The 23918-nt window shown below is 51.5% G+C and overlaps 1 protein-coding gene across 7 annotated transcripts in view; it reads left to right on the top strand.

Annotated features, from left to right (window-relative positions):
• The window catches only part of LOC135234942 (neuron navigator 1-like), a 187421-nt gene that overhangs the window by 35585 nt on the left and 127918 nt on the right, over window positions 1–23918 (top strand). For 6 of the 7 annotated variants that reach the window (XM_064300085.1, XM_064300088.1, XM_064300082.1 and 3 more), the window contains exon 4: window positions 13715–14488. The exons of the other annotated variant lie outside the window; for it this stretch is intronic. In XM_064300085.1, coding sequence (XP_064156155.1) covers window positions 13715–14488 — 774 coding nt within the window. The remainder of the gene's footprint in view (window positions 1–13714; window positions 14489–23918) is intronic. 7 annotated transcript variants of the gene reach the window in all.

The raw sequence follows: 23918 nt of genomic DNA, 5'->3' as shown, positions 1-23918 counted from the left end.
CTCTGCCACTCTCCCTGTTGAGGGTACATGTTTGTGTGTTAGGCAGAGGGGCAGACAGCCGACAGATGTGTCGGGGGGGGGGGGGTGTTGGGATTCGGCGCAGCGGATTGGGTTTCGCCTCCTGAGGGTGTGCAGGCTGGTCCCATACGGTCAGAACCCCCCGGGGTCTACTGGCAGATTTTCACCACGTCTGCCGCTCAATCGATCCAGGAACTAATGGTCTGAATTCACCAACTGGACAGGAAGTAGCAGGCCCCTTTAAATCTCCCCCACATAATCACAAAGTGTACTTTCTTTTTCTACACACAATCACAAAGCGCACTTTCTTTTTCTGCACACAATCACAAAGTGCACTTTCTCTTTCTACACACAATCACAAAGTGCACTTTCTCTTTCTACACACAATCACAAAGTGCACTTTCTTTTTCTACACACAATCACAAAGTGCACTTTCTCTTTCTACACACAATCACAAAGTGCACTTTCTTTCTCTACTCTCCGTGTATGCAGTATATTGAATGGTTTGCCATTTGATTCAGGTATATTTGCTTTTTGGGTGATTCTGTTTTACGATAAGAAAGTCAAGTGATTGTTTTTGGTCTTGAAGAATATCACTGGAAAGACACACAGAGTGGGTCTATATATAAATACAAGCTGGGAAAGTGTTTAATGGGACACAACGGGTGCTTATAATGCTTATCTGTGAGGACTATAATCACTGATGTGATTCAGGGCTGGATTCAATCAACATATGTTCTTACATTTTACTCATTTTACTCAACAAAACTTGGTCTTTTGATTTTGTCCTTCAATTTTCTGTTCAGTCCAAAATGAATGAATGTATATAAAATGAAAACTTAAGAATGTGTAGTGTTGATTTAGTTTTGGTCGTATAATTTTGTAGAAGTCTTTAACTCAAGCTCATGCTGGGTGTGTACAACCTTCTCTTTCTGGGGGAAAATGGGGACGTTATGTACCCGTCTAAGTTCCAGGGTCTGGATTCTCTATTATCACCCCGTAAGAGATAATGCCTTTCCATACTACCACTGATGCCTACACGACATTTCAATGGAGGAAGCAGAACCATAGAAGTTTCAGATGATTTGACACAAAATAGCAGTGCATTTAAGGACTTTCCACTTCACCCATCTGGCTATGCCACCATTTTGTGCTGTCATATTGACGGCGATGATTATCTGTTAGTCTTGTCTTGCCACGGTGCAGAAAAAGTGGTGCCCTATAAAAGCAAAGCAACTACCACAACAATAATGCACAAATCAGTATCTTTATTGCGTAGGATTCATTGCCGGGACCTTGCGCAACTGTACGCGAGTTGCTCAAGCATAAACAGCTAAATCATTGTTCATTGTGACGGTAGAGTTAACTTAACTGCACCCAAACAGCTGGCCAACAGTGACATTGCATGCAGTCATTGTTGGCCCTTCCACTGACTAATGTACTCTGGGCTCTGTGGTAGTCGGGTCACACTGGCTTGTGACATCTGCCCCAAGCCCAGCAAACAATGGGCCAATGGCTGGGCTCCTTATTGTTTCCACGGCGATAGGCTTCCTCTGTCGGGTTCTCCGCTGAGCGTCGGGACGCAGTGCCCTCTCTGCTTCGCCACGCCGTGGGTCCATCAGGAAGAAACGCAGCCTGCTACGACCGGGGCCATTTTCCAGCCCTGAGACAGGTCACAGTCAGGTGATTCGATGGAACACAAATAACAGCTGAAAAACAGGCACGCGCCATAACAGTGCCATAACAGCGCCATAACAGCGCCATAACGGTGCCATAACAGTGCCATAACAGTGCCTACAAGCCAAACAGTTTGACGGTGTTTTCAACTTTTACGCCGAGTTGGCGGTAGGCCGAGGTTGCCGGGATACTTACCCAGCGTACGTGCCGCGCGGAGCGATGGCTACAGACCCGGTCGCCCCGGTGATAGAGCTCGGCTCCGTGCGAAGAGCACTTAGATCCCCTTCACCGCCCCGCGTCGAAGAGCAAATGCACGTAAATGGGTTTGGAGCCATTGAGCAAATGGAAAGGGGGGGATTAGCATCTGTCCTTGTTTACAGGTTTCCTCCAGATTGACAACACTGGGATTCAACTAACATTCAGCACCTGGTGGGGAGCGTGGGGTGGTAGGGGCGGGGGGTGGGGGGGGGGGGTAGTACACACATAACTTTTAATGTTTTACGATACCCTGGGGCCACTGGATCGACATAAAGAAGGCGCAGCAGGGATGTTTGTGTTTTGCTTATTTTAATCGCTACCTTCTTATTTATGTCACTCTTGCCACGTTTTCTCCCCTCGCGTTTTCCCCGCACACGTTCTCGCTCTCGGACCTCGCCCTCTCTCACCACCCAGCGTGCGCGCGTCCAGCGGGTCCCCCGCTCCCCCGGCGCTGTTCCGAAGGGCCCTGCAGAAGGGTTCCCGGCGCGGCGACGGCGGCGTTCGCGGTGCCGTGTGGGTTTCTCGCTCGCAGCGGCTAGGTCGACCCGGGCGTTACTCATCTTCTCAGGGATTGTCCGGGGCGGATTCTCCGCGCACAGCTGTGCGGTTCTGCCCCCCGAGCCCTGCGGCCCGGGATGGGATCCAGATGTGTGGGAAACGTGAGCGTGGGCTGGGACCCCCAAAAACACCCCCCCCTCCACCCCCGATCTTTCCAGTGGTCTGTGCCTGGTCCACGACGATTGCGTAGCCTCTGTTTTAATCGCGGCTCAACACTGCATTACAAAGCAAAAGCAGTGAACAAGCATGGCAATAATCTTAGTCAACTGAGAAACAGAGGAACGCTCAATGAAATTACCAAACTTCTGCTCAATGGACAATCATTGACATAAAAAGGAAAGTTTCACTCTAACGGAACTCTAAAATTCTTCCAGAGAGAAGTGTGTGGAGGAACCTTATTAAACTTCTATACCCTTTTGATCCCAACACACCCTCCCAACACACTGAATAGCGAGTTCAGCAGTGGCTGAATGGAAACCCATCTCTCTGCAGAGGATGCTGATGTCTGCAGTCAGATGTGGGTTAGCGGCGCGACGCGTTCGCAGTCAGTAGGGCAGCCTGCGCTCTCCACGGCTGTCTCATTAAGCCAAACTGACACGTGCCCCTGTCCCACAGCTCTCCCGGCTGAAAATGAGGACTTTTGGATTTTGATTTAATCTGTCGTTTTGGCTGCATTTTTCCTAAGCCGTCTCATCATCCCTTCTTCCCTGGAGCACTACAGCTACAGCGGCAGAATGATTAAGGACCAGAAGGTTATGGGTTCACGACCGGAGCGAGGTTCAGCTGCGGTCCAATCGCGTTGGTCCGTGTCCAGCTGCATATAAGGGACAGACGTAAACTATGCATATCACAGAGGATGTCTCCTGAGCATATATTTCATATAATGACCTTCTTTAGAGTCGACCAAAATGGACATGTGCTCATTCTTCGGGCACGGTATGAGTTTAGTATCTTTACACCAGGAATACCTATTAGGAGGGGGAAGCACTGAAGGTCCTTGAAATAATATTATGTTGTCATAAAAACGTAATTCATGCATATGTTTTTTGTTTTCTTATTTGCAAAGGTGCATTGTAATGTGCTGTATCCCTGTGTTTGTGCCCGTACATAGTCTGGGTGAATATGTCTGTAGAGTGGAGTTTGGGGCTGTCTGTAGAGAAGAGATCGGGGCTGTCTGTAGAGAAGAGATCAGGGCTGTCTGTAGAGTGGAGTTTGGGGCTGTCTGTAGAGAGGAGATCGGGGCTGTCTGTAGACAGGAGATCAGGGCTGTCTGTAGAGAGGAGATCGGGGCTGTCTGTAGTGAGGAGATCAGGGCTGTCTGTAGAGAGGAGATCAGGGCTGTCTGTAGTGAGGAGATCAGGGCTGTCTGTAGAGAGGAGATCAGGGCTGTCTGTAGTGAGGAGATCAGGGCTGTCTGTAGAGAGGAGTTCGGGGGTGTCTGTAGAGAGGAGATCGGGGCTGTCTGTAGAGAGGAGATCAGGGCTGTCTGTAGACAGGAGATCGGGGCTGTCTGTAGAGAGGTGATTGGGGCTGTCTGTAGACAGGAGATCGGGGCTGTCTGTAGACAGGAGATCGGGGCTGTCTGTAGACAGGAGATCGGGGCTGTCTGTAGAGAAGAGATCTGGGCTGTCTGTAGAGAGGAGATCGGGGCTGTCTGTAGAGAGGAGATCAGGGCTGTCTGTAGACAGGAGATCGGGGCTGTCTGTAGAGAGGTGATTGGGGCTGTCTGTAGAGAGGAGATCGGGGCTGTCTGTAGACAGGAGATCGGGGCTGTCTGTAGACAGGAGATCGGGGCTGTCTGTAGAGAGAGATCTGGGCTGTCTGTAGAGAGGAGATCGGGGCTGTCTGTAGAGAGGAGATCAGGGCTGTCTGTAGACAGGAGATCGGGGCTGTCTGTAGAGAGGAGATGGGGGCTGTCTGTAGAGAGGAGATGGGGGCTGTCTGTAGAGAGGAGATGGGGGCTGTCTGTAGACAGGAGATCGGGATGTCGGTAAGGCAAGCGTGCATCTCAGGATGGTTGGAGTGTATTTGACACGCTGTAGTTCCCAGTAACGATGTCTGGGAGAAGATAGCGGGAAGTCGCGAGACCGTCTCTTGCGCCTAAAGCAAAGTGGTCTCCTCCCCTCCCTTGCCCTAGTAAAGGATCTGTGTTCCCCCCCTCCCCTCTCTCTCTCTCTCTCTCTCTCTCCCCCCCTCCCTCCCTCGCTGGGTTGTGTTAAATTGCTTAATCGTCCCTCACTAATGCAGGGAGACCTGGGACCCAGTGCCGGAGTCGGCCAAGTGTGCGTGCTCTCTGTGAGAGCCCGGGGGGGTGCAGGGGTTTTGGGAGGGGCGGGGGAGGGGGGGGGTTGAGACCACCTCTGCTCTTATTGTCTCTGAGCGCTCGCTCTCACCGGCGGCCCCATGAATCCGCCACCGTCGGGCAGGGCCGAGCGTAAGCCCCGCAGATTAACAGCCTGATCCAGTCCCGCGTGCCGAAAAAACACCACCGCCCCTCGCATTCCGGCGGGCATAGTCTGAGCGCTCGCTGGCGGACACGCCCAGGCGACCCGTACATGCTCCGTACCGCGGAAACGTCCTCCTGTCCTCTTTGCCTTGCGCTGTCTAACGGAGCCAACCAATGCAAAAGCCAAATATAGATCTTTTTTTTTTTTCCCAGAGTCTTCCCTCGTTGTAATCTGCTGTTACGTTGCTGACGGATTCTGATTATGAAACACAAGAACGTCAGGTTGTGAGGCGAGCTGTGCCGTTTCCACGGAACGTGCTGCTGGAGCATTGTGGGATACTCCTGGGAGGTGTGTGCAAGGAATATCAAGAGTGATGCGTAGCTAAGGGGCCGTCTAGAAAGAGCAAAGCCACAGCCTGCAGCCGTGGTAACCAACCAGGTTCCTGGAGATCTACCATCCTGTAGGTTTTCATTTCAACCCTAATTTGACACAACAGTTTCTACTAATTAGCAGCTGAATGAGATCTCTAGATGTTGAATGAGGTGTGCTTTGTTAGGGTTGGAGCGAAAACCTGCAGGATGGTAGATGGTCAGGAACAGGGTTGCTTACCTCTGGTCTACAGGCTGGAACAGGTTAACTTGTTTAGTGAAAAAAAACATTTTTGGAATGAGGGGGAAAAAAATCTGTAAATGAATGTATATGGGGTTCACCAAATGGTAAGAAAAGAATTCACACTACAGCGTGTGCCACTTAAGAAGGCTAGTGTTATCCTGCTACTGAATCAGCTTTACCCTTTTCCTTGTAAGTGCAGCTGTTATTGCCCCCACAGCTCCAAAGCCACCCTTCCCCGACCTTGCATCTGCTCCTAGTGTAACGGACATCTCTGCTCGGTCCCTTGTTGGGTTTGGCGGATATCCAAAGCTCCGTGCTTATGCCAAAGGGCTTTGGTTTTGGGCTGTAAAGTTTTGGTGGGGTGTCTGCAGGTCACCAGGTTATACCCTGGTATGTGGAGGGTGCCATATCCCCAAGTTAATCCCTGCCCCCTGTCTTTGCACCAAGTGGACTCTTTTTTTTATATTCCCAAAAACTGAAGAATCAGCTATTGTTATTTATAGAGTCTGGATAATTACTGCCTTTGTTTTCAGCTAGGAACTTCTGTTCAATATTTACACCGCCTACAGTTAAAGGCAAAAGTACTAGGACAGTAACACAATTTTTGTTGCTCTTCTAAAATGGGGGGACTATGTTAAAAAGGCCTGTAATTCGTACACTGATCCCCTGGTATGGATGTAAATACCCTTGACTTAAAGCTGACAGTCTGCACTTTAACCCCATATTCAGTGATTGCTTTATTTAATCCATTGTGTTGGAGTACAGAGCCAAAAACAACAAAAATTGTGTCACTGTCCCAAAACCTTTGCACTTTTTACCTGTGTATGTATGTATAGATCACCCTTATTCTAGAATCATCTTCTTGTGGTTTAGGGATGAAAGCCTTTTTTGCCTTTCTGTCATATTCCAAGGGAAAACTGCCTAATCAACAAATTATGAACTATAAATGCTAAATATTATCTGTAACAAATCTAAAGCATCACAATTGTGGTTATTGGATTCATCATTGTTTTTTATTCCCTGTTTTGGTTTCAGCGAAAAAAAGTTCAAATTTGGCAGCTGTAAAAGAGCTGGTCAATAATGACTGGAAATGGGAATTTTTAGAACAATAACAGGTCGTGTTTTTCTGGGAACGCTTTGTGCAAGTTGAAAAACGTTACTGATAAAAATGCTGTTGGTTTGAAAAGGAAACCTGACTGGCCCAGTCACAATGCGTTCATCTGGGTTCATTACACTCAGCAAGGGACTGCAGGGGACTGCAGGGGAATCGTGTTCCTTGTTGAAGAGGCCAGAATATCTCTCTTCAAAGTGAGGACAGGGCAGAGAATATTGCCAAACTTTTTGCTTTGTCTTATGCGGCAGAAAAGTGCACGTACAGCTGTTTTTAAACACGTTTGACAAATGTGGGAGATGCCAAAGATTTATGACTTACCCTTTCATTCTCATACCCAGTGGACATTTCCTGCCTCCAACCAGACCCTTCCCCTGAGCATAACTGCTTAAATAACCTTTTTCATTAGAGCCTTACGTGAATTTAAGTTGTATATTCTCTGTCTTTATGTACACACCTAAAACAAATGTTTCAGGAATGTTGTGGAGCATTCCTGCTAGATTCCCGTTTGGTTGTGAGATACAGTTACTTCAAGACTGTTGTGCTGGAAAATGTCCCAGGCGTGTTGTATACAAACCGAATGTCATGTCCTGAGTCAGGAAAAAAAACATTCCAAATGTAATCTTGAGATTTCAAATTTGATGAATGTTGATAAAATTAAAATAGCATAAATAACTATGCATACAAAAGAAATGAAAAAATACTGGAATAATAAAGCTGAAAACTTTTCCTAACATGTTCCTTTTGAATTAAAAATAAAGCTCAAGGGATATGTAGGGAAACCAAACAAATTTATGCCTTGGAAACACTTACCCATACTTTCCAGCTAGGGTTAGCTGGGTATATATTTCAGATTATCTTGATTAATAACATCATTTTTTGAAAGCGAGCCAGGCATTGTGTCATTGCGCAAGATGGCTTTTTGGGTGTGAGGTAAAAAAGCGGGGATGTGTGCATTAAACCTACTCTTTTTTCCAGCTGTGACGGAGAGCATATTTACAGCCGGAGCTGATACATACGCTGGAGCCGCATGGCATCTATGACAGGATATCCTTCACGTGTGCAGGCACAGTCTGTCTCCCTTTCCCCACATCCTACCCCAGCGCTCCGTGGAGCAGTCTGACTCACGGTCGGGCGTGGCCCGCTGCAAAATTAGAACCTTTTTCCACTGCGTTTTTTCCAGACTGAGAGAAAACTTCTTGTGAAGCGTTCCAGAATGGCACATTTGCCCGAGAACGACCATAAAGCACGCGGCCATGTTCAGTGTCACCCCGCCGATATAAAAAAAACATCTCCCCCCAGAGACGAAGCCTTATTTATTCACAGTCCTGCGACGTTTCAGAGAAATATGTTTTACAGTACCTAATTGAAAGCTTGAATAACGCGAGAGAAAAAAAAAAAATGTTTTTCACTGGCTGTTGAAATGCTTGTGTTTATCGAGCGTGTAATTCGAGCAATGTGATGAACGCGTTGCGCAATTGCACTTTTCCACGGTTTTTCTCAGCGGGGGAAAAATGAAGTGGGTGTTGACATTATTTTTTTTTTCTTTTTGAAGCGGGTCCAAAGGGCAGGCCGAGGAGCCGGAGCCGCACAGTCGGGTCAGTGTGGGTCCGTATGAGAGTCGGCAGTGTGGTCGGGCCTGCGGGGTCACGTCCCGGGCCCGGTCCTCACCTCACCCCCGGACTCCTGCCGCGCGCGAGCGCCGGAGCCGCGGGACGGCCCGACCTGCGGGCTCCTGAATAAACAAACAGGCTGTTTAGGGCGGGCGACCCAGCGAGCGAGCGGGCCGGCATCCAAACAGAACTGCCCTTGTGTCTCCTCATGGCTGCAGAACTTTAACGTCTCTTTGAGGGATAACAGCCGCCCAACACATCGCTCGGGTCCAGTAACCCCTCGACCAGAGAGCCCAACACATCGCCCGGGTCCCCTAACCCCTCGGCCAGAGAGCCCAACACATCGCCCGGGTCCCCTAACCCCTCGGTCAGAGAGCCCAACACATCGCCCGGGTCCCCTAACCCCTCGGCCCCCAGAGCCCAACACATCGCTCGGGTCCCCTAACCCCTCGGTCAGAGAGCCCAACACATCGCCCGGGTCCCCTAACCCCTCGGCCCCCAGAGCCCAACACATCGCTCGGGTCCCCTAACCCCTCGGCCAGAGAGCCCAACACATCGCCCTGGTCCCCTAACCCCTCGGCCAGAGAGCCCAACACATCGCCCTGGTCCCCTAACCCCTCGGCCAGAGAGCCCAACACATCACCCGGGTCCCCTAACCCCTCGGCCAGAGAGCCCAACACATCGCCCGGGTCCCCTAACCCCTCGGCCAGAGAGCCCAACACATCGCCCGGGTCCCCTAACCCCTCGGCCAGAGAGCCCAACACATCGCTCAGGTCCCCTAACCCCTCGGCCAGAGAGCCCAACACATCGCTTAGGTCCCCTAACCCCTCGGCCAGAGAGCCCAACACATCGCTCAGGTCCCCTAACCCCTCGGCCAGAGAGCCCAACACATCGCCCGGGTCCCCTAACCCCTCGGCCAGAGAGCCCAACACATCGCCCGGGTCCCCTAACCCCTCGGCCCTCAGAGAGCCCAACACATCGCCCGGGTCCCCTAACCCTTCGGCCAGAGAGCCCAACACATCGCCCGGGTCCCCTAACCCCTCGGCCAGAGAGCCCAACACATCGCCCGGGTCCCCTAACCCCTCTGCCAGAGAGCCCAACACATCGCCCGGGTCCCCTAACCCCTCTGCCAGAGAGCCCAACACATCGCCCGGGTCCCCTAACCCCTCGGCCAGAGAGCCCAACACATCGCCGGGTCCCCTAACCCCTCGGCCAGAGAGCCCAACACACCGCCCGGGTCCCCTAACCCCTCGGCCAGAGAGCCCAACACATCGCCCGGGTCCCCTAACCCCTCGGCCAGAGAGCCCAACACATCGCCCGGGTCCCCTAACCCCTCGGCCAGAGAGCCCAACACATCGCCCGGGTCCCCTAACCCCTCGGCCAGAGAGCCCAACACATCGCCCGGGTCCCCTAACCCCTCGGCCAGAGAGCCCAACACATCGCCCGGGTCCCCTAACCCCTCGGCCAGAGAGCCCAACACATTGCCCGGGTCCCCTAACCCCTCGGCCAGAGAGCCCAACACATTGCCCGGGTCCCCTAACCCCTCGGCCAGAGAGCCCAACACATCGCTCGGGTCCCCTAACCCCTCGACCCTCACACCCCGGGCCAGAGCGGCTGGGAGCTGGCCAATAGGAGAGGAGGTTCTGTGAGTGTCGGCAGTATGTGCTCTGTTCACAGGCAGGATCTGAAACTCCTTCAGCCACAGAATACAATCTATCAACTGAGTATGTACCGTGCAGTCCTGTATCTTTGGCACCTCCATCATCGGCTTCTTGTTCATTCACATTTCTGCTCTTGGTTTCACATCAAGTTTATGAGCAGTCCCAGACACTGATCTCTAAGGAAGAGTACTCGCCACACACTGTTACAGTGACTACTGTTGTATTTGGTTTGTGATTCCAACATAATAGTAATTTTACAGGGGTGGAAATGCTTAAAAACAAGTTCAATCGCAGGCATAAAACAATACTAACAGTCACTGCATTTTATTCCAGTTGCTGTGAACCAGAATTTGCATAGACGTAACTGAAAGGGGCTCTTTAGATTTATGAAAATTTTCTGGAGTATTCAAACCTACACATCTCTTTGAATACTGGCCATAACAGTCACGTACAGATAAGCTCACAAAAAAACCGTTGCGGCGAGGGGCGTGCAGCTCCTGAAATGTGGGCCAAATTAATGATGCTATTGTGTTAGACTCGGAGTGCAAAGCTGGTGTAAGCCAACAGACAAAAAACCCCCAAAATAAATAGACGTGGAATATTTTTGGAAAAGTACGGCAATAAACCAGCCCCAGCACAGCAGCCACACCTAATACATTTACTATCCCTAAAAACAATGGGAGCATTTGTGTGGTGAGTGAAAAATAGTGCAAAATGACTGCCATGCCCATGTCCAGAGACCGAGTGGGTGCTCCACTGTACTTCAATGGAGACTGAGGTGAATTCTCCCCACAGTCATGGGCACTTAGATCCTGAGACAAAAGGTGCTATATAATTGCAATCTGTTGAAATATATCGACATGCTAATGATATTTATTCCCTGCTAAATGTCTATTATGTAGCGATTACCATGCTAATGGTGTATTCATGGGAGGGTAGCGCGCATAGATCTTAGGGTCTCAGCTGAATCAGCACTTAACAAAGGTAGTCGTATTGATCAACAGGCCAAACAACAGACTGAGTGAAAGGTAGAGATGCACATTAATGGCAGATGTGTTTATTTTCTGTCCAGTCAGGGAAAGGCAGCCCCGATCCCTCACTCAATACGTACTTTAGTGTACCTTCTGTCTATCGGCAAGCAAAGCCGGAGACTTCAAGACTCCAGTTATTTAGTTTACCAACAGCACGTGGCAATTTTTTTGTCTTTGCATCATCTTATCTTACTTTATTAATAATTATATATTTGTTCAGATTTATATGTTCTTATCCAGGAAAAGAAATTCCATAAAATACGCCCTTTACACATTCGCTAAGGAGGGAGGGACTGTAAGGCAAGATTATGAAGACTCTAAAAAGGGTTTTTATTTTCACTGAATGAATGTCTAATAGCATTAATATTTGGAGCCTGAAACGGTGAGTAATTTTCTTCATGTATAATTATCCTTCTGAATGATTATTTAATTCAGAAAAAGGATTTTGACCTTTATGATTGAAATACTGTTTGCACTTTAATATGTTGACCAATAAAAATCTGACCAATCTCAGATTGTTTAGGGTAAACTTTTAGAATAGTTATCTCCCTCAACAGTATGGGGATAGTTGAAAGACATATTATAATTTCATATTTGTTCATATTTGTTTTTTTCTTTAGTTTATTTTTTTATTATTGAACTGTTCTCGATTTAGTTGTTTTTACAATTAAGCATGCAGTATTCGTGTCCTCATATGAAAACTAAAGCACTGCTCAAAACTGAATTAAGGAAATGCCAAGAAAAGCCCCCACACCAAATAATTTACAGAACATTTACAGTACATGCATTTTTCACTGGTGCAAATGACGTGGGATGGAAACCATTGTGTTTTGCTCAGAGGGGGTTAAGACTGGATTCCCGGAGGGTACTTCTACTGACTCAGGAGACAGGCAGCTGCAAATAATATTGAGAAATGCGCGCACACACAATAAGATAAGTCACCTTTTCTTTGTGACAGTCGGATTTCGCATGGCTTATTTTATACCTTCAATAACATTCGCTCTAAAGCACACATGCTGTCACTGAATGAAAGCAGAATGAAATGGTCCTTGAAAACCTGTAATTATAATCGCTGAATCGTGTCACAGCGTCACACATTTTTTTTACCCAGACCGTTCAAACCGCTTGTCCTGTAGAAGGGAGACGTCAGAGGTTTTCCACGACCGAGGAATTCTGGATGCCCGGGCTAGGACGGTGCCCGGGTTGTCTACTTGGATGACTTGGTCTTTCTTCCGAGTAAGCTCTTTGTGGGAGGGAAAAAGGCGGGATGGGGGTGGGGGGTGCCGGCCCGGCTCAGCACCCCATCGTGCGATTCGGTCAAACGTGGCCGAACCCGAAGTGGTTCGGGAGGCTGGAACAACCACGGCTGCCATGTCGATTTGACGTTCCTCCTTCACACGGGAGGAGAATGCGTGCAGGGTGGCGGAAGGAGAGGAGCCGGACTGGGCCCCACGCTCGCGGTGACCGCGCCAGAACCCAGAACCGCGGCTTAATCGCCTCTTCATTTGTCACGCCCGCCAGCGGCGCTGGGTCGCGTCGGGAGCGCTGGGTCGCGTCGGGAGCGCTGGGTTGCGTTCCTAACGGGGCTGTCTGGGCCGATGTGCCGCGGTGGAGAGACGGGAGGGTTAATGTCGTGTGATTGACGCTGAAAGGCGGGAATATCCCCGTTCTTCTGCCTGAAGCCGAAATCCAATTAGGCAGGCGTCCCGGTTTCAGTTTTTGTCTTTTTCCCATTTGTTTCAATGAGTGAAAATGGGATCCCCTAATCAGACTCTAATGCATGAAGCTTTTTTAATAATAATCGAGGGAGTCATTCTAAAATATGCTTTTTATCATATTTGGAATTATAGTAAACCAGTGGATTTTAGGTAATCAGATTATCAGACTGGGGACTGAGTGTGTGTGGCAGTTAATTTACTTATCCCACAATAGGAATGGTGAAGGGCAATGCTGTGATCTTGTTTCTGATTTACGCTGAACCCATTTTCTGACCAGAGGTGTGTAACTGTGGGTTGCGAGTGTGAGCGGCACGGGAGGTGGGAGAGGCAGAGGGGGGGAGAGAACAAAAGGACTAACTGAGAGCTGAACAGGAGTGGCGGTGAGAACAGAATAAAGGCCTGGGATCCCTCCGGTTTTTATAAGGGGCTGGTAATTTATCACCGGCCCCTTAGCCATCACACTTAACGCCTAGGCACCGGGAAGCATCTCTGAAGCACAGTGAGAGAGAGGGAGAGCGAGAGGGAGGGAGGAAGGGAGGGAGAGCGAGAGAGAGAGAAAGGGGGAGGGACTGTTGCTGCGTTTGTCTCTGCTGTCATTTGGCTGCAGAGCGATTCAGCGGCAGGAGGGTCTGCCGAGGAGAGCAGCAGAGAGAAAGAGAGAGAGAGAGAGGGAGGGAGGGAGGGAGAGAAAGCGAGAGCAGAGAGGCTGACCAGCAGTGAAGCAGCAGCAGCAGCAGCAGCAGCAGCTCCACAGTGAGGGAGACAGGAGCGGGAGAGAACTGGATTTTCACCCCCAGATAAAAGGATCTCCACTGCCTGGGGGGGGGGCGTCTCCTTTTTCAATCCAGCCACAGCCTTTTCCTCTGGCCCGGCGTGAGACAGGGAGAGGGGGAGAGAGGAAGGGAGGAAGGGAACGAGGGAGAGGAAATCAGCACCGGTGGATTTTTTGCTTTGCTTGCTTGCTCCTGCTTCTCTCCGCCTCACTGATGTCTCTGAATGGTTTCACGCAGGGCCGCTGCTTGGGGCTAGTGTGAAAGGGAGGCGAGTTGCTCTCGACAACGACCTCGAGGAGAGCGCACCCAAGGGCCGGGCGGAGGGCGAGGGCGGTGGCGGGACCATGGCCGCCAGGCGGGGCAAGCCGGGGGTCCCGCAGGCCGCCCCCCAGCGGGGCGAGCTGCGGGTGTTCCGGGCCGGCGCGTCCGAGGGGCGGCTGCCCGTCCCCTCCTCCGGCCTCCGGAAGCAGAAGTCCCTCACCAACCTGTGCGTCCTGACCGACGCCGAGAAGAAGCTGCAGCTCTACCAGCCCAAGTGGTGCGACGACATGGCCAAGCCGTCCGGCGGAGGGGGCGGGGGCGTGGGGGGCAACCCGAAGGCAGGAAAGCCCAAGGAGGGCGGAGGGGGGGGGCCTCTGTCCCGCAACCTCTCCAAGTCGGAGCACTCGCTGTTCCAGGGGAAAGCCAAGCCTTTCGGCCCCCTGGCGGCCCCCGCGGGCCTGGGCAAGCCCAGCCGCATCCCCCGCGGGCCCTACGCCGAGGTGAAGCCCCTCAGCAAGGGCCCCGACGGCCCTGACAACGACAGCAAGTCCGACGACGAGATCCTCTCCAGCAAGGCCAAGGCCGGCGAGAAGAAGAAGCTGGCGGAAAGTTCCGTGGCCGTCCCGCCGGGCGGGGACAAGGGGGTCAAGGGGCCGGAGGAGGGGGACAAGGCCTTCCTGAAGGTGGACCCGGAGCTGGTGGTCACTGTGCTGGGCGACCTGGAGCAGCTGCTGTTCAGCCAGATTTTGGGTGAGTAAACGGGGTCCCCCTATCCGGCCCGCGGCGGGCACTGCACGCGCCCGGCTTTCTCATCGCCCACCCCCCCCCCCCGGCCGAGGAGCCGCCAGGCCTCCCGCCATCGCACGCCCGCACACTCGCTCGCTCGCTCGCTCGCTTGCTGTTACAGACTTGCATTCCTCCTTCTGCCGAGATAATCGGATTCATTAAAAAAACATCGCCTGCTTTAACCGTTTCCCGCTGCTGGTTCCGCCCCGCGTGCGGAACGGCCTGCCGCGGCTGTCGGTGCATGATGTGAGCTCGGGCTGCTTCTGACAGGCCGTCAGTGCATGCGCTTCTGCAGGGGGGTGCGGGAGGGAGGGAGGGAGGGAGGGAGGGAGGGAGCAGGAGGCAGAGAGGGAGGGAGAGAGAGAGGAGGCGTCGAGGGAATCGGGCATTGTTTCCACCGTGCCTGCGTGACAACAGGCACCCGGGGCTGACACACTGACACAGTGTCCGAGGTCTGCGGCCTGCTTTCACACGCACGTGTAGCCCGCCCCCCCCCCCAGCCCCGGGGCCTTTTCCGCCGTATCGACAAGTCACCAGCGTCCTGTGCTCTGCTCTTGGCCTCTTGGTCTGTACCCCTGGTGTGTATCCTGGGGGTTTGACCCTCTGTGCCTGCATCCCTGGTGTGTATCCAGGGGTTTGACTCTCTGTGCCTGTACCCCTGGTGTGTATCCCAGGGGGTGTGACTCTCTGTGCCTGTACCCCTGGTGTGTATCCAGGGGTTTGACCCTCTGTGCCTGTACCCCTGGTGTGTATCCCAGGGGGTTTGGCCCTCTGTGCCTGCATCCCTGGTGTGTATCCTGGGGCTTGACCCTCTGTGTCTGTACCCCTGGTGTGTATCCAGGGGTTTGACTCTCTGTGCCTGTACCCCTGGTGTGTATCCCAGGCGGTTTGACCCTCTGTGCCTGTACCCCTGGTGTGGATCCAGGGGTTGGACCCTCTGTGCCTGCATCCCTGGTGTGTATCCAGGGGTTTGACTCTCTGTGCCTGTACCCCTGGTGTGTATCTCGAGGATTTGACCCTCTGTGTCTGTACCCCTGGTGTGTATCCCGGGGGTTCGACCCTCTGTGTCTGTACGCCTGGTGTGGATCCAGGGGTTTGACTCTCTGTACCTGTACCCCTGGTGTGTATCCCAGGGGGTTTGACTCTCTGTGCCTGTACCCCTGGTGTGTATCCCAGGGGTTAGTCCCTCTGTGCCTGTACCCCTGGTGTGGATCCTGGGGGGTTAGTCCCTCTGTGTCTGTACCCCTGGTGTGTATCCCAGGGGTTTGACTCTCTGTGTCTGTACCCCTGGTGTGGATCCTGGGGGTTCGTCCCTCTGTGCCTGTACCCCTGGTGTGGATCCTGGGGGTTAGGCCCTCTGTGCCTGTACCCCTGGTGTGTATCCCAGGGCGTTCGACCCTCTGTTCCGTACATATGCCGGCCCTTTTGACATCCGCGACCTGGCGCGGGAAACAGGAGCCCCTGAAATAGACCAGGGCATATTGAGCGGGATTGACAGCGCAGCGAGCGGCGTGCTTACCCCCGCTCGTCTACGGCCTTCCGACAGATGGTACCTCACCCCCGCCCCCGCCCCCGGCACTGAGGAGGGGGCGGGGAACGCGGGCTAGAGGACATCTGAGCGGACGCGGCGGAGCGGGTACCCGATGGCGTTCGCAGGTCGTTTGTTTACATTCGGGGGCCGCCGTCGCAGGCGGCGTGGCGGACGGAACGACGCTTCCTCACGCGGAAAAACACCGCGCGCGCTGCCGTTGCTCATTGCCTCCTTTAACTCATCTCTTCTTTTGCCTTATCCCGTCGGCTCCGCTGAGCGCACTCCTCTCCCAGCCCGGTGGCGGCTTCTCTTCACCGGTTCCTGGCCTTGTTTATTTCCCCCTCGCGCCCTCGCTGTCTGCCGTGATGTGCAGTGCGCTGGATGCTGTATCTTTACTGGCTCAGCCTCCACTCTCTGACTAACCCTTCATTGATTTAATGGTGTTCCACCCCCCCAATGTACAGCTTGCCTGTCCACTCAACTTCTTTCACCACTGAACACTACTGCAGCAACGTATGTTATTATTATTATTATTATTAATCAACCATGAAGTGAGTCAGTCACATTCCATTTTGTTTTGTCTAGTAGGAACTGTATTTGTGTTTTATTGAAGGCTGTAGTGAATCATTTAGGGTTTTTTTTTAGAATAGCTGATGCCTGTACTAGTAATGTGAACTCAGTGACATCACTCAATAGCCAGTCAGGTATTCATGTGTGCGTACAGGGATAGACTGGTAGGGTGTGACTCAAAGATTGGGATCAAAAGGAACCGGAAATGACTGATAAGAAGGAAAACAAAGGGGGGGAAAGGCAAGTGGTGAAAGAGGTGAAAGGGGTGAAAGAGGTGACCTTGTGGAAAAGAATGTGATCTGCCAGATGCTCCCCAAAATAGCGTCAGAGCGGGAGGTTAATAAGCGCAACCGCTCTCCTAGCGGTGTACGTCCACAGTTCATTTTAACTGAGTCGTAAAGGCCACAGAAGCATAGAAATAATGAAGGAACGTCTCTGCGTGAACGGCGGTTTTCATCCCATTAATTTTTGAAATGCCAATATTGGGATTATTAGCGTGGCAGCCGTTTGTGACCGTGCTTCAGTGGAAGGGCCCTGAGACGCCATGACGGCTCGAGAGCGGGCTCCTGCTCTGGCGGTTTCTCACGGGAGTGACGCGTTTTGTCACTTGTGTAGGGCTACAGGGCTCTGGCTGCTGCTGTCGCGGCAGAGTTATTACAGTTATTAAAGGGTTTCAAGTGTGTATTTGACACCCCCTGGTCTGGACTGCAGCACTGCCAGGATGTTTCTGGCTGCTCTGGGCGTTAGCGCTGGGTCAGATAAAGATGCAAAATGCTTTGAAACCACAGTAAAATCCTGGCAGGTCGCTGGCAATTGAAGAGAAAAGAAGTCTATTTTCACCAATATTCGGGACAAAATTCTTATTTCGTGTGATTTTATTGGTAAATGGTTTAGGCATAGTGACATGGTTGAACTGAATATTAATCAGAAGAAAGAGGGGTGGGGGACTTACCCACCATTGAAGGAGTTAACGGGTTTCACATATGCCTTAGGCACAAGCATGCACCCTCCTCCCACACAGCCCTCTCCATATAGCCCCTAGCCTTGCTGCCCCTGGCCATATAGCCCCTGGCCTAGCTGCCCCTGGCCTAGCTGCCCCTGGCCTAACTGCCCTTCTCCATATAGCCCCTGTCCGAGCTGCCCCTGTCCATACAGCCACTGGCCTAGCTGCCCCATTCATAAAGCCCCTGGCCAACTGCCCCTGTCCATAAAGCCCCTGGTCTAGCTGCCCCTGTCCATACATCCCCTGGATTAGCTGCCCCATCCATAAAGCCCCTGGTCTAGCTGCCCCTGTCCATACAGCCTATGGTCTAGCTGCCCCTGGTCTAGCTGCCCCTGTCCATACAGCCTATGGTCTAGCTGCCCCTGTCCATAAAGCCCCTGGCCTAGCCCGTGTGGTTGTCCCAGGGTGTGCTCCCTGCTGGTCTCCTGGCACCCCCCCACCCCCCACCCACTGCCCCTTCCCCCTGTGCCCTCAGGCACCCTGAGAGGGAGACTTCATCATGCCTGACAGGCCAGCTTCCCCCCTGCCATCCACTTCCGCCATCCCCCCCCCGCCCCCGCAGTCCCACATCCGCGCTCTGCCAACACTCTTCCTCCCCGCGCTCACAGTCTTCCTCCCCCGCCATCTCCACACACGTCTCCCCCTGACCCAGAAGTGCCACTCTGACTACATCGCGCCCCGCCCCGCCCCCGCCACCCGCTCCCCACGCTCTCTCTCGGTTTGTCGCACACAGGAACAGGAAATACCGTAATATCAGCACCGCCACTAAAATCCTTCCTGTCCACTCGAGGCTCACTAACACAATGCATTTCCTCAATGAGCAATGCACAGAAATGTTATGAAAACACCTTTGAGGGCACCAAAGGAAGCTATTGTTATTAATGTCCAAAAAGGTCCTCCTGTATTGAAGGGATATTTTGATCTTTAGGCCAACAGGTCCTGCATTAAAGTTGGCCAAACAATTGTAAAACATTTTTTTTCTTCTTTTATTGTAAAGAATTACTGGCTGAAATAATTTTAACAGCGATAAACGTAGGTTTGGTTTCCTTTCTTCTCTGCATGGCTGCCACACCTTTCCCTTCTGCGCACAAGGGTCTGCTGAGCCCAGGGAAAGGTTATCCTGACCTTTCATTTTTTTCACCTGTATTTAATATCACAGTCAAATTGTTGTTAGAGAAGTGTAATGCTGAGGGAACTGAGCCTCTAACTCATTTTGCAGGTTTGATTCCCACGTTGGGTGCTCCTATTATACAGTAGAGCAGTGACACTTAACCCGAATTGTTTCCGCAAGCGTCCAGCTGCATAAGTGGATTGCGGATTGTATTTCTGAGCGTGAGTAGTGTACAGTAAGTCACTCGGGCAGAGAGCGTCGGCTGAATGCATTAATGTTGTCCTGCAGCCTGTGACTGGTGCTGCTTGACCTTCAGAGCTCCTTGGACCCAGCAACTGAGCTGTTCCAGAGCAATTCCCACCTCTGATGTTATCAGGCTATTTAATGTCCCATCAGTGTGCTCAAAGCTCACAATCCGTTCATAACATCTCTTTCCCATTTGGAACATCGTCTCCGGGTTGCGCTGCGCCTCGTGATATCCGATTGATCGGGAAATGGGCTCGGAAATGCTGTTTCCCCCCCAAACAAACCGTGTTATTTTCCCGATGGTGTCTTTTCAAAGGCTGTTTCCATGTAAATGCGATGAATGTGACTGTGTGGACCAGGGCTGACCCTGCAGTGTCAGGAAGGTTAATGTTTGTGCAGCCAGCTGTGTGTGTGCTGCCTGCCCCCCCCCCCCCACCCGCCATAATCGCATCAGCACTGCTGAATGGGGTTTTTTTGGGCTGATCAGCTCACACACACACACACACACCTGCACTCACATACAAACACATACACACACACACGCACACTCACATACACACTCATGCATACACACACACACACACACTCACTCACATACACACACAAACACATACACACTCACTGCCCCCTTCCAGTGTCTGAATGCGTGGAAATTGGTCATAGAAGTGGCATTCATCATGAGAATGCATCTTTGTTTTTGTGTGTGTGTGAGCACATGCAGTAGTCAGTGTGTGCGTTTAATTTTGTCTGCGCATTCAGAAGCACGAGTGCCCTCGGATGTTATGTAAACAAAGCGTATATGCATGCTAAAAGCAATGGTTTGGTGAACAATAGATCTTTTTTTTTTTAACTGGAAAGGCACTAGTGTGATATTTCTGTGAAACTAGTTTGAACTGCGCCCTCCTGACTGTGGTCTTGTGACAATGAAATGTGAATTTCTCTTTTTTTATATATATTCTGTTTACTGTTCTACGGCCAGCCACCGTGTAATGCAATTACCCGTCCCGGTTAATGTCGCTGGGCTTCTGCACGGAATGCTAATGCAGTCTGTCTTCCAATTTCATTCTGCACATGGGTCCACTGAGGGGTGGCAGGGCTCACAGAATTACTACACTGTCCCACAGAGGAATTCACTGCATTTCCATGCAAATCTGGCAGATGCCATTAAAAACGTATGACAAAATGTCGTCGCGTAAGGTGTGAATCTGCTTCGGAGACTTATCGCACTTTAATCTGCTCTTGTGAACGCGTTTGGGAAACGCGGGCAAGCGGAGCGGCGCTTCATCACAAAGGAAGGAGGCTCTGCGAATAGAACGTGTTTACAGTTCATAATCATTGTCGAATAGGTTGTGGGCAGACTGCAGCGCATACTTTCTGAGTATCGCGGCCGAGAGGGCCGGTCTGGGCACGTATATATTTGGCCCTCGCTTGTCAATTACAGTGGACGTGTCTGCTGGTTTGGATCAGCGGTCCAGTGTTGCTTCTAGCGGTGGTTTTTATACGAGAATACGAGGAACTGTCCTCAAGGCTGCGAGAGCTCTGTGGTGATCTTGGGTTTTTTTTTCTCCCTGGGAAACTGCCTGTGTACCACGTTGTCTGCAGTCTCCAGTTTTTCTGTGGGTCTAGCTGAGCGTTGCTTTCCCTGTCGGCCAAATCACATGGGACACGCACGGCATCTTAGATGCAGGTATTTTTCAGTAAAAAAATAAAAGTGAACGTGGCTCAGCATGGCTAATAAAAGAGGTCAGAGTAAGTGCTCCATGACCAGGGCAGTCCAAGATGTGTAAAGAAGGTTACTTACCCGAAATACGTCACTGGGACTAAGCCAGAATAGTTGAGTCAAAGCTCAGAAACATAACAAGAGCAAACAACTTGTCCTTCAGCTCTCCTTATTGAAACAAACTCCCTGTGAAGCAATCTGGGGAGGAGTCCTTCTTGACACATGTATTTTTGTTGGTCTGGTGATAAAAAATAGTGGCAGTGTTCTTTTGGGCAAACTTTTTGCAAATGGTTTTGGAAAAAGGGAACATGCGTTTCCACCCTGGAGAAAAAGACACAGATTGCTAGCTGGTTCCCGGGCTGCCTCAGGGGGTAAGATGGCTGCCGTTTCCACCAGAGCAGGTGGATGCTTCGGGGCTGAAGACAAGCCAAATGGAGGGAAACTGAACAGTGAAGTCCAAAGGTTATATAAGCTAGAGTTTAATCTTTAATCTTGGGGGCACAACTCTCCTAATTATGCCTTCATCCCACCCCCCGACTCCCGCACCCCCACCTTGTGTTTTCCTTTTGTTGTTGTTAACAAAGTGGTGGGACCTCATAGTGGACAGACAGGAAAATCAATGTTCTGATTTATAGATGTCAAGGGGCCAACAGCCATGGAGACCAGGATGGGTTTCTGGGAGGGAATTCAGGGAGACGTTGGGATGAGATAGGAAATGGGGAGGGAGGGGGTGTAGTTTTAAGACTGACCAGGGGTTTCAGTTCTAAATCATCCTGGAAATGTCCAGCTGTGACCTTTGACCCAGTGTGACCTCTGACCCAGGTTTTATAAAATAATAGCATGGACTGGACACTGTGTCCAAAAGCACTCCTCAAGAAAAAGGTCAACTTGCCATCACTGCCGATGCCTTTCTTTTGGGCGAGTTTAGCCAGGCCTGTGTAGATTCCCATTTGGTGTTGTGTCTCCTCAGGCTTCAGCATTGAATGTGCAAGTGCAGTCATTCAGATGATCTGCATAATGCAGCTGCTTCCCACCTACATGGTCAAAGAAGGGCTTTCACCTGATTGGGGCGTGAAATGTCAGGGCCTGACCCACCGCATCGCCTGATTGGCCGAGTCAGCTCTGTGAATGTGTTCCGCCCCGCGTTATAACGGGCTCTGTTCTCGGATTCTCCCGTGGCGTGGCTCCTGCCCACGGTCACGGCTGCGCAGTCCGGCTTCTCATCACGAGGCTGCTGCCTGGGCGATCTGCGCAGAGTTATCGGTCCTGCTCCTCCACACAAGCTCCATTGTGCGGCCAGACATTCCAGCCCAACAAACCTCGTTTTCGAGCTCACAGCTGTCCGGAGATATGCTTGTAAGAGACGATCACATGGTATGAGGTCAGAGCACTCAAAGGAGGACTTTATGGAACAGGCACGTATTAAGGGTTTCAGAAACCTTGGACTCCCATGCCAGCCAAAGCGAATGGGACCCAAGCAGAGCTCCTCAATGCAGCTGAATGCTCTACTGTACTTGTAGATGACTGTGGTTAGTGAGGGTGGCAATGTGCTTCTGTATGTGGGATGTATCTGGGATGGCTATCTGTCCGCATAGCGTCGCTTAGGGAGATGTGGGGGGGAGGGGCTTCAAAATGGAGCTGTGGGAAATATGGGTGGGGGGGCTCAAAATGAATCTGAGGGAGATATGTGGGGGCAGGGCCTATGGGGTGAGGGCGGGTCCTCCAAATCGAGCTGAGGAGATATGGGGGGGGGGGGGGGGCTGGGCCTGAAAATGGAACTGAGGGAGATGTGGAGTGGGGCCTCAAAATGGAGCTGAGGGAGATATGGGGGGCGGGGCCTATGGGGGGGAGGCGGGACCTGAAAATGGAACTGAGGCAGATGGTGGTGGGACTAATGGAGCAACATTGCGATGCCATGGGGCAGTCAGGACTGAATCAACTGAGCAGATGAGCTGGGTGGGACATATTGGAGAAGATGCCCTGTTGTTAGTGTTGGCTTTTACCTCAACTTGTGCAGGCATAGAAGAGCGAGCTCATCACCTACTGCATGCTCTGCACAGAGATCCCTGCCTGCTCCTTCTGTGTGTTGCAAGTAAACCATGTACAGTAGACCGCCGAGAGGCAGCGATGTGTGTGTGTGTGTGTGTGTGTGTGTGTGTGTGTGCATGTGAGAGAGTCCATGAATGTATGTATTTGTGTGTGTGCGTGTGTGTGTGTGTGTGAGTGTGTGTGCGTGTATGTATGTGTGTGTGTGCGTCTGTGTGTCGTGCGTGTGTGCAAGAGAGTGATGTTTTTTCGTGTGTGGGAGTGTGTGTGTGTGTGTGCGCACGTGTGAGAGAGTGTGTGTATGTATGTCTGTGTGTATGTGTGTTGATACTTGGCAGATAGGCCACAGCATTTGTTCTCCACCCATTTCCATTTGCCTGCGCACTTTCTGACAAACAGACCAGAGGTATGTGTGTTTGCCTGTTTGCTTGTTTTGCTGGCCTTTTAATGGTTTACTGGTGAATAAATGTTATGTCCACCCCTTTGGCCTGCATTGAATCTTCCCACTCAGGTTCTACTGATGAAACTCAAGAAAAGGCAGATTATGCCCCAGATTTGGGTCCTTCCATCAGAACATTAAAATGCTGCTCACTTAAGATCTTGTGCTTATCAGTGGATAAGGAGGGGTTAAGCATCATTGGGACGCTTAAAGTTTTTGAGTTTTTGAAAACGGGAAGCTCATAGTATATTCATACGTGTCTTACTATGTTCTTCTTTAGAAATGGTCACAAACACAGCACTGTATCCAAAGTTATGGGCTTGGGTAACTGCTTTCTTCTGGCTGTTATTCTGGAAACATCTGCGTAGTTTGCCATCTACCTACATGAGGCCTCCATACCCCATTCCATACCCCACTTCATACCCCACCTCCGTACCCCACTCCGTACCCCACTCCATACCCTACCTCCATACCCCACTCCATACCCCACCTCCATACCCCACTCCATACCCCACTCCATACCCCACCTCCATACCCCACCTCCTACCCCACTCCATACCCCACTCCATACCCTGCCTCCATACCCCACCTCCATACCCCACCTCCGTACCCACTCCATACCCCACTCCATACCCCCTCCATACCCCACTCCATTCCCCACCTCCATACCCCACTCCATACCCCACTTCATATCCCACCTCCATACCCCACTCCGTACCCCACTCCAT

Source organism: Anguilla rostrata, chromosome 11 (genome assembly GCF_018555375.3).
Source record: "Anguilla rostrata isolate EN2019 chromosome 11, ASM1855537v3, whole genome shotgun sequence".
Taxonomy (NCBI): domain Eukaryota; kingdom Metazoa; phylum Chordata; class Actinopteri; order Anguilliformes; family Anguillidae; genus Anguilla; species Anguilla rostrata.
This window is presented reverse-complemented; position numbering and strand designations above follow the sequence as displayed.